Source organism: Rhinolophus sinicus, chromosome 17, assembly GCF_057876585.1.
Source record: "Rhinolophus sinicus isolate RSI-liver-muscle chromosome 17, RSI-T2T, whole genome shotgun sequence".
Taxonomy (NCBI): domain Eukaryota; kingdom Metazoa; phylum Chordata; class Mammalia; order Chiroptera; family Rhinolophidae; genus Rhinolophus; species Rhinolophus sinicus.
This window is the reverse complement of record NC_142517.1, coordinates 120,256,523-120,270,695: the sequence shown is the minus strand read 5'-3', so window position 1 is coordinate 120,270,695 and position 14,173 is coordinate 120,256,523. Positions and strand designations below refer to the sequence as shown.

General features: G+C 49.7%; 1 protein-coding gene and 1 long non-coding RNA gene across 3 annotated transcripts in view; one reads left to right on the top strand and one right to left on the bottom strand.

Moving 5' to 3' along the window:
* GYPC (glycophorin C (Gerbich blood group)) overlaps positions 1-13,065 on the bottom strand; it is a 44,670-nt gene extending 31,605 nt beyond the window's left edge. Inside the window, exon 1 of one of the 2 annotated variants that reach the window (XM_074334953.2) lies at positions 12,554-13,065. Coding sequence is in view for 1 of the 2 variants with exons in the window: in XM_019749094.3 (XP_019604653.2) it covers positions 12,554-12,590 (37 nt within the window). In the remaining variant the exon portion in view is untranslated. The remainder of the gene's footprint in view (positions 1-12,553) is intronic. The other variant, XM_019749094.3, reaches the window with a different exon arrangement.
* The window catches only part of LOC141572118 (uncharacterized), a 116,123-nt gene that overhangs the window by 53,935 nt on the left and 48,015 nt on the right, over positions 1-14,173 (top strand). The gene's annotated exons all lie outside the window — the stretch shown is intronic.

The following is a 14,173-nucleotide window of genomic DNA, read 5'->3' as shown; positions in this document are numbered from 1 at the left end:
ATGAGCCCAATAACGCTCTGAGGGCAGGATCTTGTATACTTTGCTTCTCAGTCCCTAGGACAGCAGACAGGATGGGTGCACTGTAACACTATGTGTTTCTATTGATGAACCAGGGTGTGTATGGTGGTTAGGAAACACTTGTGGATAAACTGGCTTCACAATAGAATTTTCCTTTCAGTTTCCTTTCCAACATTTCAGAATTTCTTCACGGAGTCTGAGTATTCTCTAAGTTTGATAAGAACTTTTCTTATGGAATTAATTGGTAAAGTGATTCACAGCTATATGTACACTGCGGTCTGGTTATAGGCAAACATTTCACCATAGTGAGAGCATTTGATGGCTTCATGTGATGGAAATGTCTAGTATGGAAGGATCCTCTGCGATCCAAGCCCCAGAGTACCATCAGTGACAATAAAACAAATAGTGATTGGGCATCAGCTAACCATTCTGGAAGGCGCCAGAAGTTTGCAAACTTGGTTACATGAAGCCTTCGGTGTCCAGAGATGACTTAAGAGTGAACCATCCAAAGGGGCACTTGGGGTGTGGTCACCAGACTTCTCACTTCCAGCACAACTGTATCACAGAAGGTTTTATCTTTCGTATTTTCAGACCTCATCTACAAATTTATTTTGTAGAAACGTCATTTATGATGAAGATAATTGCAGTGGAAATTTGTGGCTGTGACCGTTTCTTGTGTATGCTTTTCGGGGTGGGGACCCCAGGTGGGAAGACACTTCTTTCGGAGGTTCAGGGATACATGGCCTTCATTGCAGAGGGGACCAGCACCGTTACCTGCATTGACTACCTTTGCCCACTGATGTTCTTGGGTTTTACCCCGCCGCCCCTTGAGGCTGAAGACCCTTTGAAGATGAGGTGTGTCCCCGTGTCTACTGTGTGGCCTGGCACAAAGAAGGTGCTCACTGGATTAAAATTAAAGTGCATCAGGCTGGGTCGTGGAGATCCAGAGGACCAGAAATGGACAGAAATGGCTTGTGTCACCTGCTGCCCAAGGGATCCCTGAAGACTTAGGACTTATAGAGGACCCCAGGTCATGTAATAACAAGCTGGGTGTGAAGAGGGGCATGTATAAGGGTCACATCTGGAAACTGGCGCAGAACTTAACTCCTGGGACATGATTGTGCTGCACAGATAACCTGCCAGAGGGAAGGCTGCCTTTACTAACAGACTTGTTACTAGATTGATGTCTTTGTTAAAAACTTGGGGTGGGTTCAGTAGGGAAGGCACGGGAGAGGCGATGCTGAACACAACCCCCAAATAACCCAAACGACCTTACTGAATGATCCCAAACTGTGTGCCCCTGTCTGCCACGTGGGGTTAAAGGGGTCTGGCCTGAACAACACACTGAGATCGGGTAAGATCACAGACAGAGAGGCTTTAGGAAGCAGAACACAGTGCCAATAGCCAGGCACACTGCAGACATTCTACACTACGGCACAGATGGGACCGGTGCCTGAAACATGATGGTGTAGAAGCAAGTTGTAAAAGCCCAAGGCCAGAGATGCCGTAGGCAGCAGCTCCTCCTTGTGTTTCCTGTTATCTCTGGTCCGTAGGACTGGACGCCCCAGAGAACGCTGCTCTGTGTGAACATGGGGTGACACCAGCCTGTCACTGAGAAATGCAAGGAGGTGCTAAGAAGCATGTGTGTGTGTGTGTGTGTGTGTGTGTGTGTGTGTGTGTGTGTATGCAGGGCAGGGAGGGAGGGCAAGGTACAGGGTAAAGTAGGCTCAGCATCAGTTCCTTCCTTTCAGTGACTACGCAGTCCCACCACCTCAGCATCACCCCCCATCCTGCCCCTACTTAAGAATCTGATGAATGAGTTTCTGTGACACACGCAGTGCACTCCAATAGGTAGCAGACCTGCGTCCCAGTCTTGCTCCATCTCTTACACCTGGCTGTGTGAATTCTTACAAGTCCTGTACTTCTCTGAACTTCACTTTACTTCCCTGTCAAAGAGGGAGAGTAAGACCCCTTGAATGAAGGAAAGAAACCAATTTGAAAGTGCCTAGTAAAGTATAACACACAACACAGTGATGGTCCCACAGCTTGTGATATTTCAACAAAAGACAAGGCTTTCAGCTCAGGGGAGGCCCTGTGGTGGAGGCATTCCAGGAACGTGTGGGGGCATTATTCTCTCCCAGTGCCCTTGCGGTGAACCTGAAGGCAGCTGCCCACTGCCTGGCCAGGGAGAGTGGGACCTATGTGTGGGTTGGCCACAGCTGGCAGAACTCACACAGTCACAGCTGTGCCCCTGTGGGCCACCACGAGCATTTTATTAGCAGCTGCTAGGCCACCAAGTGGGGGCTGGCAGAGAAGGCAGAGCCAGCACAAGTGGCCTGGGGTGCGGTGGATAAAGAAGGGCCTTTTCTTCTGAGGCGGGGGCGGGAGGGGAGTGACCTCAGGGCTGCATGGAGCTGGGCACACAGGCAAAGGGACATGGGCAAGCCCTTCTCAACACGACAGCTGCCGAGTCTCAGGTACAGGGACATACCTGGCTCAAGGCTGGACAGTGCCAGTGATACACAGTGAGGCCTAGGAAATGTCCGCTTTGATCCTCACTGTCCGTATTTCTAAACTGGCATCAATAATCACATCCATGTGATGTCTTCAGGATTAAGCGAGGTACCATGTACAGCCCCCGGCTGTGGAGTAGCACAGAGCGGGCCCTCCGAGTTCTATTCACCACCTGCCCCTTTGTATCTGTGCACAAACCCGCACAGGCCCTGCCCCAGTCCTGAGCGAGCAGTGCGACCCCAGCAGGCTCTTCACGGCTCCTTGTGGGCGCCTCCCCCGTGGCCCTCTTTACACTGAGGCCCCCATCTTTCTCTCTGCCCAGGTCTTTCCCTGAGTGACCTTTCAGCTGTCACCTGGCTGTCCCACGAGTATCAGGAAGTCACCCTGCTCTAGAGAGACTCTTCCTACATCCTTTCTGCTCGTCTTTCTGTATAATTCTGCAAGGACTAAGAATTGCTTTGCTAGTAATAAAACGGGGCAAAGAAAACTTACTTTCAAGTAAAGCGCAGCCTAATGTCCTGGCGTAAAAAGCTAAGCGAGTACGAAAGTGCGAGAGACAGAAATAGAGGTAGAGACAGGCAGAGTGAGTGCTGGTATCCTCGAGGATTTACTTTTGATTCTGTACATCTCCCGCGAGCAGATGTGAAGGCAGGCACAGAGGCAGCCACTGCAGCTGCCCAGCCCAGGGTCCTGCCAGGGGAGGAGGGTGAGGATGTGAGGTAGGGCAGCCAAGCAGAGGGAGCCGTGTCAGAGCACCAGGAACACAGCAGTCGGGTGGGAGGCTGGCAGTGCAGGGACCAGCAGGGACCAGCCCTTGGCCTTGGACGGGCTGAGACAGGGCTACAGTGGGGCCTTCATGGGTCCCTTCTCCTCTACAAATTGCTTTTTATAGTGGCATTGGTGTAAAGGCAAATGTAATGCTTAGTCTTAAAAGTTCATTTTTTTCCTTTGGTGTTTAAAAGAAGCAAACATTTTTGTGGGTCCCTAAAAGCATTGTGCCCAATGTGCAAGTCGAGCTTGGCTGAGCCCTTCCTAGAAAAACCCACAGTCTGTGACATGAGCATGAGGGGTCAGCTGTGGCTCTCAGCAAGTCATGTTGCCTCTCAAGTTTCAGTATCATCACATGCAAAATGGAGATAAAAATACCTCCCTCAGGGCTGCTAGGGGTGAAATGAGATAACTGATTCAAAATGAAGCTTTGAGTCAGCGACAGAATCACCAAGAGGAGAGTGGGTCAGGGTAATTTAGAGAATTTGTAGAAAAGGAGGGAAAAAAAGGAGATTGTGAAATTAACAAAAAAAGAAAAGAAAAAGAAGTACTCCAGTTTTCCAGTCATAGCTGAAATTAATTCACTAACAGACGAACTTAAGGACAGCAATACAAATGACAAGTCAGTCCCAGGGCATAGTCATAGGAGGCATGGCCCAAGTTCCCGAAAGGAGCTCAGGCATGGGGTGCAGGCCAGGAAGAGGGGGAAGGAACCCTTCCAGGAGAGAGAGGGCTCAGCATTACAGAGCCCTGAGTTCCCGGCAGTGAACTCGGTCAATGGCAGCACCAAGGAAAAGAAAGACGTGACTGTGAGAGAAGACGTTGAAAGGTCGAGCATGTGAGGGCCAGGTGGGAAGGGAAGGGGGCCCCACAAATGCACAGGTTAGGGTACATAAGGGGCACTGGGTGGGGAGACATCAGTGGGCTGGGCCAAGGGGAACTCAGAGGCAGGGCGGTCTCACACTGGAATAGGGGGGATGCAGGTGAGTCTGAGACCCACAGCGCTCTCTGTGTAGATCAGGCTTTGTCTGCAGGTTGGAACTTCTCATTCATTCATTCATTCATTCATTCATTCATTCATTCATTCATTCATTCATTCATTCAGTGTTTTTAAAAAGCCTTGTCTTCCCCATGGAGAATGAGACAGTGAAACCCCTTTTGCTATGGGGCTGGTGTTCATTCAGGTGAGGCTAGGGAAGCAAAGATGGCCTTCCCAGCGTGTTATGTAAGGAAACTGTGTTTCCTAGGCTGCTCTCCACATATTGCACACACTCTTTGATAGAAACATGAAGGGGCAGGTGTGTTGGAGGCAGCTCTTGTAGCTCAGGAGGGAACAGCTTCCCAGCTATTGCACGATGGCTCCCCTACTGGGTCAGAGGGCCTTGACAGGGCTCCAGGACCTGGGCAGACTGTGCCATCCTGTCCTTGGGTACTATTTTTGGCGGCAAATGGGTAGAGATAAGACCTTGGAACAGGAGGAGCTGGGCAGCGGCAGGGAGCTGGCACTAATTTAGGACACACTCAAGACTCAGTGAGCAGCAGTGATGAGTATGTGCCAGGACTCTGCTAAGAACTTTATCTATCATAATACATTTAACCCTGAGAGCAAAGCCTGAGGGAGAAATAATTATTATCCCCAGTGACCCAGCCATGACTAGCTATAGAATTTGTGGGGCCCAGTGCAAAATGGAAATGTGGGGCCCCTTGTCCAAAATTTAAGAAATTTAAGATGGCAACAGCAGAGCATTAAACCTAATGAATGTGGGGCCCTCTGCGGGTGGGGCTCGGTGTGATGGCAGAAGTTGCACCACCTTGGAGCCAGCCCCGCCCTGGATGATGACCTGAGCTGCAGAGAGGCCAGGCAATGTGTTCAAGGCCACAGCCACGTCAGAGCGGGTCCACATGCAAACCCAAATCCTTGAACTTGAAAGCTGTATTCTAATCTCCTTATTACTAGCAAATTGATGCAAAGTGTATCTGGGCTAAATGGCTCAAAAAATACAGAAAGAGGAACCTGAACTTGAAGTCTCTACTTGCTATAGGCTGAGTGTAAGGTCCTAAAGAGAGTGTTGGACAAGCATCTCAAGAGAAAGCACCATTTCAGAGCCAGTAGACTTTGCTGCCCAGTGAACACAGAAGCCACAGACTGGGGCCCAACACAAAAGGCAGACACGGGTGCTTCATCTGGTTTAGATCTGGCAAACCATAATTTCCTTCTCTTTAAGGCTCTGCTGAGAATGCATGTGCCCACAGCTACTGATAAAATGTGAAGATTCTCCTTTCCAGGGTCCGAGGGGGAAACATGGCAGCGCTGGGGTCAGCAGGCAGCTGCACAGTTTAAAGCCGCATAAAAACGTGCACTGCAACTGGTGCAGCCATTATGGAAGGCAGTGTGGAGGTTCCTCAAAAAATTACGAATAGAATTGCCATATGACCCAGCAATCCCTCTCCTGGGTATCTACCCAAAAAATCTGAAAACATTTAGAGATAAAGACACGTGTGCTCCAATGTTCATTGCAGCTTTGTTTACGGTGGCCAAGACATGGAAACAACCAAAATGTCCTTCGATAGATGAATGGACAAAGAAGTTGTGGTATATATACACAATGGAATACTATTCAGCGGTAAGAAAAGATGATATAGGAACACTTGTGACAACATGGATGGATCTTGAGAGTGTAATGCTGAGCGAAATAAGTCAGAAAAAGCAGAGAACCAAGTGATTTCACTGATATGTGGTATATAAACCAAAAACAACAAAAGAACAAGACAAATAAATGAGAAACAGAAACTCATAGACACAGACAATAGTTTAGTGGTTACCAGAGGGTAAGGGGGGTGGGGGGTTGGGGGGTGGGAGACGAAGGTAAGGGGGATCAAATATATGGTGATGGAAGGAGAACTGACTCTGGGTGATGAACACACAATGGGATTTATAGATGATGTAATACAGAATTGTACACCTGAAATCTATGTAATTTTACTAACAATTGTCACCCCAATAAATTTAATAATAAAAAACAAACAAACAAACAAAAAAACGTGCACTGCAGGCAGGAGAAGGGGTGTGAGGGGTCCTAGCTGTGCTCTCTGCAAGTCATGTGCCAGTCAGTAGGCCACACTCAAAGTTGAAATAAAACGCCTCATCAGGATGTGACAGGCGCAGTGAGCTCACGGGGCAGCCTTGCCCAGGGGCTCACCCCTCTCAAATGCCCCAAAAGTTCCAGCTTCCTTCAGACACCTGGCAGGGGTCCGGGGGTGTGTCCTATGAGCCCCATACAGTAATTGGCCACAATGTTCTGACAGTAAGAGAAGGGAAGTGTGGCTCTTTAACTTCTAGAAGGAGTTTGCTAGAGAAGCAGAAACAAGAGAGAATATAACAGTGTCACAAAGGGTTACTCATCGTACTTGTTTTAAATTCTGTCCCATAATCCCAACATCCCTGCCATGTCTGGTGCTGAGGCTTGTTCTGTCTCTTCACAGCGTGCTGTTTGCCTTAGGTATGCCTTGAAAGTTTTCTGACAGCCAGAGATGATGCCTTGGGTGAAAGGCGCTGCTGTGATGTGGTGGAGGGTGGGGCAGGGGACGCACTCGACAGCCCCGTGATCAGCTAGTTCTCTCTCTGTCTTTAGTGAGCACGTGCCTCTGGACTGTGCGCTTCACAGGTGCTTCTCAGTTTTTGTCTCTCCCCTTAGGTAGGTCAGATGGCTAGAGGGAACTGGAGTTGGGTGTTTCTCTTTTCCCCAGGTCTGTTAGGCTCTGATAATACCATACCCCAGCAGCTTAGGCTCTGGCTAACTAGTTTCCCGGAGTGCAGCACTTGTTAGGAACAGCTGCTCTGGTGTAAGTGCAAATGGTTCCTTTCCCCAGCTCCTGCTGAAAGCTGGTCTCTCTGATATGTATTGTGGGAACATGGTCGAGCTCCAAGAGGTAAATCTCACAATACTGAGGAGCCCCCTCAAACCCATGACTGGATCCTCTGGAGTTTCACCTCTCAGAGTTGTCCACATTGAGCCTCCCGCAATTTGTCCATCTTCAAGAGTCATTAATGAGAGGTGAGGAAGACGTCCGGCCAGAGGAAGGGCAGGGCTTCAGAGCCGGGCAGGGGGCAGCAAGACCTGCTCACCCTCTGTCCACCATGTAGGGCAGGCCTGTCCACCCAAACCCAGTCGCTCATCAGTGAGGTAGTGATAACCACACAGGCTCTCTGTTGCTGCAAGGGTGGGTGAGGGGGAGTCCTGTAGGGCCCCTGCTGAACCTGCCACCTGTGCTGGGCTGGACGCAGCTCCCTGGGCACAAGAGGAAACAGGCTCTTGTCAGTATCTGCCAGGTTAAGATTTGCACACTAACATTTGTTCTGGAAGAATGCATTACAGTTATAATTTATAATAACTAAGGGCAGGAGCCAGCAGTCCCTTCGAAGTTCAGATTACATAAGGATCTGAAGAAAACCCTAGGCAAAGATGGGGGTGGTGAGGGAGGCAGGGAGAGAAGGGGAGGGAGGGAGAATATGAAACAGGACTCAACGTTGAGTGGGAAGGAGAGCTAGGTGCTGACTGCCAGGGCCCATCAGTTGTGTTCCTAGAATCTGTTTTGGTTTGAACTTTCTGTGTATTTCAATTTATTATTTACTGACATCCATATCTATCTATCTATCTATCTATCTATCTATCTATCTATCTATCTATCTATCTATCTATGCCAAGTTCTGGATGAAGAGCTATTGAGCACATGATTTTTAATGGCACTTTTGGCATTTGGAATGGATACAGGTCTGGGAGCATCGGACTTGGGGTCATCGGTGCAGCCATCCCTTTATTTCTGAGTTACTCCCTGAGCATCTCTCTGTGCCAGCCCCCAAGCGGGGGGTCTGGGGGGATGGGGGTGGTGGTGGTCATGGAGCCCCTTGAGAGGTCAGAATTCTGAGAAGGGGCCAGATCCAGGAATCTGTCAGGGCTGGAAAGTGTTCCAAGGGCCCCAATGGGTGGTTTTCTAGTGTCGGGAGGGCGCAAGGAGGTGGGAGTGCATAAACTAAGCCTAAAGTGATAAGCATGAACCAGACAGACAGTGCACGTGTGTGCATGTGTGTAAGTGGGGGAGGAGTATCCAGAGAGTCCAGGGTTGTGAAGCAGGCGGTCGTGAAAGTGAAGCTGGACAGTGGTGGGACGTGAGGAGGGGCTGGCTGCGGAAGGCAGGGTGCAGCTGGCCCAGCGTGGGTTTGGGCTGCCCACAGAAAAGGGAGTGATGGCAGGCAGTGGCAGACCAAGGCTGGACCACAGGCCTGGCTGAAAAGCCATGGGGTTGTCTGGCAGGTTCTGAGGGTCTGTGTCACACGCAGTCCCTCTGTGTGCAAAGCTATAGCCGTGATTTCCCAGGCACAGCTCCCATGGTGGGAGGGCCGCATAATGCGACACCTGGCACACAGGGACAGCAGGCCCACATGCACCCTAAAGCCCCTCTCAGCTTGGCCTTTGTGGCTCTGGAGTCTGCAGCCTGGCTGTGGCCTTACTACTTGGGCATACTTACTACCGGTAGGGCACACCCCTGAGCATCCAGCAGTTCATCTGCAGAGCAGGTAAGAAACTGCTTGTGAGACCAGGCTATGAACAACGGCCCATTCAGGGCCCACCACAGGCTTGCCACATAGGAGCTGCTGCTGTCACTGTTGTTACATTATCAAAAACAGAATAGCAGCTGTCTGCAAGGGAGACTAGGGGATTGCCAGCACCTGCAGGCCAGGTTTGGGCTGATAAAGTCTGTTAATAACAGCCACAGATACCACTACTGCTGGGCATGGTGCCAAACCTTTATTCTCTTGTTCATCACGTGATTCCTGTGAACTAGCTGTTATTACTCCCACGTACAGATGAGAAAACCGAGGCCCTGAGGCATTGTGTACTCCCCAAGGCCTGTAAGTGTCGGAGGCGGGACCAGACCCAGAGCTGACTTCACCACACGTGCAGGACTCTGGTCCCGGCTCTGCCTCTAGCATGTCATGAGGGACGGATGGGCATTCATTTCTGGGGCATGTTTCCTCATAGGGGGCAGGGACCTGACGGAAATCGGCAAAGGCCCGAAGGAGGTTCTTCCAGAAATAGAAATACTATCTTCTGGAGGTCTGAAAACCAGCACAACCTCATTTGTAATAACAGAGACACACTCAAAAGTTGCAACGTGTTTTACTCATCAGAGTGGCCAAGATGAAAACAACACCCCTTCACCCCTGCACAGTGTGAGGATGTGGGAAAATGGCAACTTTCGTTGGTGAGTGTTAGAAATCATGTGACCTTTTAGTGGGCAATTTTTCAGTATCTATTAACATTTCAAATGCACACACTCTGTCCCAGAAGTTAAATTCTGGGGAAAGGGGGGATTTATCCTAAAAGTATACAATACATGCATGTAAAAACTCTACGTACAAGGATTGTCAAGGCAGCACTGTGTCTGGTTAGAAAAAAATCAAATAAAGACTGTATACAACCTAAATGTCCATTCGAGGAAGGCATTGGTTAAAGAAAACAACCAATTCATTCACGTATTCACATAATCCATACTACCAAAAATAAGTCCCGAAAATAAGACCGGGTCTCATAATAATTTTTGCTCCAAAAGATGCATTAGAGCTTATGTTCAGGGTATGTCATCCTGAAAAATCATGCCTGGGCTTATCTTCTGGTTAGGTCTTATCTCAGGTATGGAGCTCTGAGAAAGGGGAGTTACTCTACATATAGTGATAGGTTATACTCTTTAAGATATATTCTTAAGAAAAAAACAAGATGAAGCAGAATACATAGAATAAGTTTCATTTTGTAAAATAAAAGTAATTGTATATGCATACAATATTTCTAGAAGGGTTCTCATACATCAATAAAGTAACTGCCCTTGACATGGGCAGAAGGTGTCTTCCTCTTTCCGATTATTAACTCTTCATTCATTGTTAAAATTTGTTTTTAGCCTGTGCTTGTTGGGCCCATTGTGTGACTTCTTAGACACAGTCTCTAAGAAGGTGTTTTGGTTGGGGCTTCAGAAGGCCATCTGCCACCCAAAGAGGCAAACAGACTTGATTTGCCAGCCTCTCCTCACCCCGCCCAGGCTGGTGAGGGTCCTCTTCCTACACGTGGTAGATGGGCTGATGTGCTCCCACTGCCAATACACAGGCCTCTTTCCCAGGGCGTACTGCAAGTGCCCAGAAATAACTGTGCAGCATGGCAACCTTGGAAAGCCCAGATGCTATGATTCCCTACTCCACTGATATCTGAAGAGGCTGGGCAATGGCTGAGATGGAATTTCATCTGGCACTTGATGCGATCCTATCTGCTCTGTCAGAGGTGGCAAATTCTATATAAAGCTCCCAAACTTAGCCATCTCCTCACTGAGCATTGACCTCTTCTATCCAAGGGCAAGGCAATGGATTTCTGCACGACTCATTCGCAAAAACTGTGGCATTAGGGCTTATGGAAGTCGGCTGAGCCCAGCAGGGTAGGGCAGGCCTGGCCTCAAGGGAGAACCAGGTCCTCTCCTCTCTACCCTCTGGTTCTGAGGAACACCTATGTAAACTGACACATCCTGCCTGAGTTAGCAGCCACAAACAGGCCCCATGGTTCTCCCGCAGCAGAGATCCTGCCATAAATCAAGTCCTAAGGGTCATCTGGAATGGTATGCAAATAAGGGCTGCATCCCCATTAGTTCCGGAAGGGCGGTGCTTGTAGTCATTGGTCAAGGTCTGAAACTTGAATCCTGCTGGGGGAGGGGGCAGTGGCCAGGCTCTGGGGCTGGCAAGCAAGCCTCTCTGGACTGAGAATGGCTGCAGGTCTGCCCCTCCTCAGTGCCTGAATTAGAGTGACTGCAGCGGCTCTGTCCCCTCAACCCTGGCCCTATACACACACCACACACGAGCTCACTAGTGTGTCGACTCACACACACAGATACACACATGTAAAAACATTAACACACATGAGCTCACAGATCCACAATCTCATGGAAAACGAACAAAGATGTCTGACATTTATCTAGCACTTAGTATGTGTCCACGTCTGTGCTGAACCATTTATACACACTGAATTTTCACAACCAGAGAGAATATCCTATTGTTCCCAGTTTGTGGATGATGAAACTGCAGCTAAGCGAGGCTGGCTCGCCTCAGGTCCTTGGCTAGTAAGTGGCACCCATGAGCTCAGTGCAGGCAGGGAGGTCCTCACTCTGTGACGCCAGCCTCTGCATACCCAGACCCAGCTGAGCCCAGCGCACACAGAGGCACACGGTACACAGAGACCTCGCCGTGCTCATCCATGCTCACCCCCAAGGCCTCACGACCACCTAGATTTTAAAACCAGTGGGTGTCTCCCATACCCATATTATTACCATATTAATTACTTAACAGGATTACATTATAGACTTAACCTGTCTCCTCTCTCCCGGTTTCTAGTGACTTGGCCTAGGCTGGGGGAAAGAGGGATATATATTCCTTACTTTTTTAAAGTAAAAGTTTAGGTTTTCATTGCAAAGCCCAATGGCAGAAAAAGGGTGGTGGAAGGAGGGCAGCAATATTTCTGAACATCCTTGCAACGACTCTCTCAGGGTGTGGGATTTCCTGTCAGCAATAAAACTTTCGAAAAGAAAGAAAACAGGCCTTGAGGAATTACAAACCCCCAATGGTGAAGGCGAGCGCTGCCTTCACCATCGGTGTCTCCCGTCCCACACCAGACAGGACGTGAGAGCAAGTACAGGGAGTGTGGAGTGGACCCGGAGTTTTCTCCGAATGCGCCCCGTCCTCCCTGCCCAGGCGGCCTGGAAACAGCTTGTGAAGTTCTTTCCGGGCTGCTTAACGCTCTGCCTCTCCTCCGAGTTGTAGGTCCTTTATTTATTCTAAGAGAAAGTTCTTGCCACAGATACTTCTCGACCAGCACGCAAATAAACAGCGAGCAGACGCGAGGGCGGGGGTGCCTTCAGGCCTCTCCAGGCACAAACTGCGCTCCAGGGTCTGGCGCAGGGCGGGGAGCCCCGCGCACCAGGGTCAGCGGAGGGGGCGCAGGGTGCCTCCCGCCGCCAGAAGGGAACCCCGCCCAACCGAGGCACCGCGGGCCCTGGGACAGCACCAGTATCATGGCCTGAGCCCCGCGGGCACTTCATCCACAGAGGCAGGACACGGCCACAGCCCCGTGTCCTTGGCCGCGGCTCGGCCCCTGCATCCCTGTCTGTCGGGGCCTGGAGTTGGACCCGGCCCCGCGGATCCCTCCCCGCGCCTGGTACTCACGGTGGGTGGTTGGCGACGTTGCGTCGGGGCTGCTCATCGCCAACGGTGCCGGGCGCGGCCCAGCAGGGGCCGAGGGGCCGGCGGATCTGTGCGAGGGTCACACGGGCCTGCTCCTGATCCTCACCGGCGGGAGGAAACGGCCCCTGGGTCACACTCCTCCGCGCGGGCCTAGGGGAGGGGCTCCGGCCCCAGATAGGCAGACTTCATGTATTTTTTTCTGCAGACTTGGCTGGTGGTGGTGGGGGTTCCACCCTTTTTTTTTTAAACACACACCCGCCCACATCTGAACTCTTCCGTGCTCCAACTTTCCTGCGCAAGAATCACATTTTTCTAACTAATGTTTCTGCATCCATCTGCAGTTACCAGATACAGAGGTTGTGGTTGAGAATTCCCCTGTGTATAAGACTGAAAAACTCCCAGATGTGACATGAAGGCCTGCACAGGCAGTGTCTGGGACGGTCACCAAGTAGGGACAGACCTGCGTTTGAGTCTTGGCTGGCTGCTCTGCCACTCAAGTGGTGTGGCCTCTCAGAGTCCAGGGCATTTGTGGCCTGAGAAGAGTTCCTCCCTTGCTGGCCCCTCAGGGGCGCTGTCCAAATTCACAGGCTAATGTTTGGGAAAGATTCTTAGAAAAAAGGATTTCTGGACAAAGGCCATGCGATTTATTTGGATCACTTTTGTCTGAGGCTTCCAGACGTAGTGGAGTTTCTGGAGAATTCACTTTACTTAGACAACTAAACACTGGACTTTTATTTTGACACTCTGGTTATTTAAATGGAGTCTACCCACATCCCCCACAAGGAATGTTGTGTTAAATGTAGCATTATAACCCCCACCCCAGAAAGGCAGGGAGCTGAGACCATTTCACCCTTGTATTAAATCGCAGCCCCAGGAGACACCCCTTACTTGCCAAATCTGATGACTGATTCTCCCTGTGGGGCTTTCCATTGTGGTTTACCTGACAGTCCTCAGTTCATTGCCGAACCACACAACCCCCTTCCTTTCTCCCAATAAGGCTGCTTTGTTGCAGTCCCAGGGCACCTTGCTAGCTGTCTGCACATAGTGTATACAGATGGTAGTAGAATCCACACTGAATAGAGTAAGAGGCTGCCCCCTGGAGGTGTGTGATGCAGGCGCCCTGCTGGCTCCACAGGGGCTGGACCCATTCCAGGCATCATTCTTTATTAGGGCTGCCTGTGTGACACAGGAAAAAGTTTCATAATTCTCTTTAGTTCAATGATGAAGAACCTCACATTGCTTGGAAGTCTTCAGTAAAACTTTCATACTGGCCAGTACATGTTGACTTCAAGTAAACTACTTGCAGAATGTCTTTGGCTAGGTGTGGACACTTTTGAGTCTTGATTTCCTTGTCTATAACATGGAGACAAGAATACATTCCAGAGTTTTACAGAGGCAACATCTCTAAAATTTTAAACAGTGGGCAGGAAAGCCATTTAATAGACGCCAGTAATAGTTACTCTAAGAGTTTAATGTTTTGTTTTGTAATACATATAGGTCTGTATTACAAATACGTCTACGAGTACAAACACATATACAAATACATAATACACATAGGCCTGTAATACATATAGGTCTGTATCGGTTGTGTCAGAGTTCATA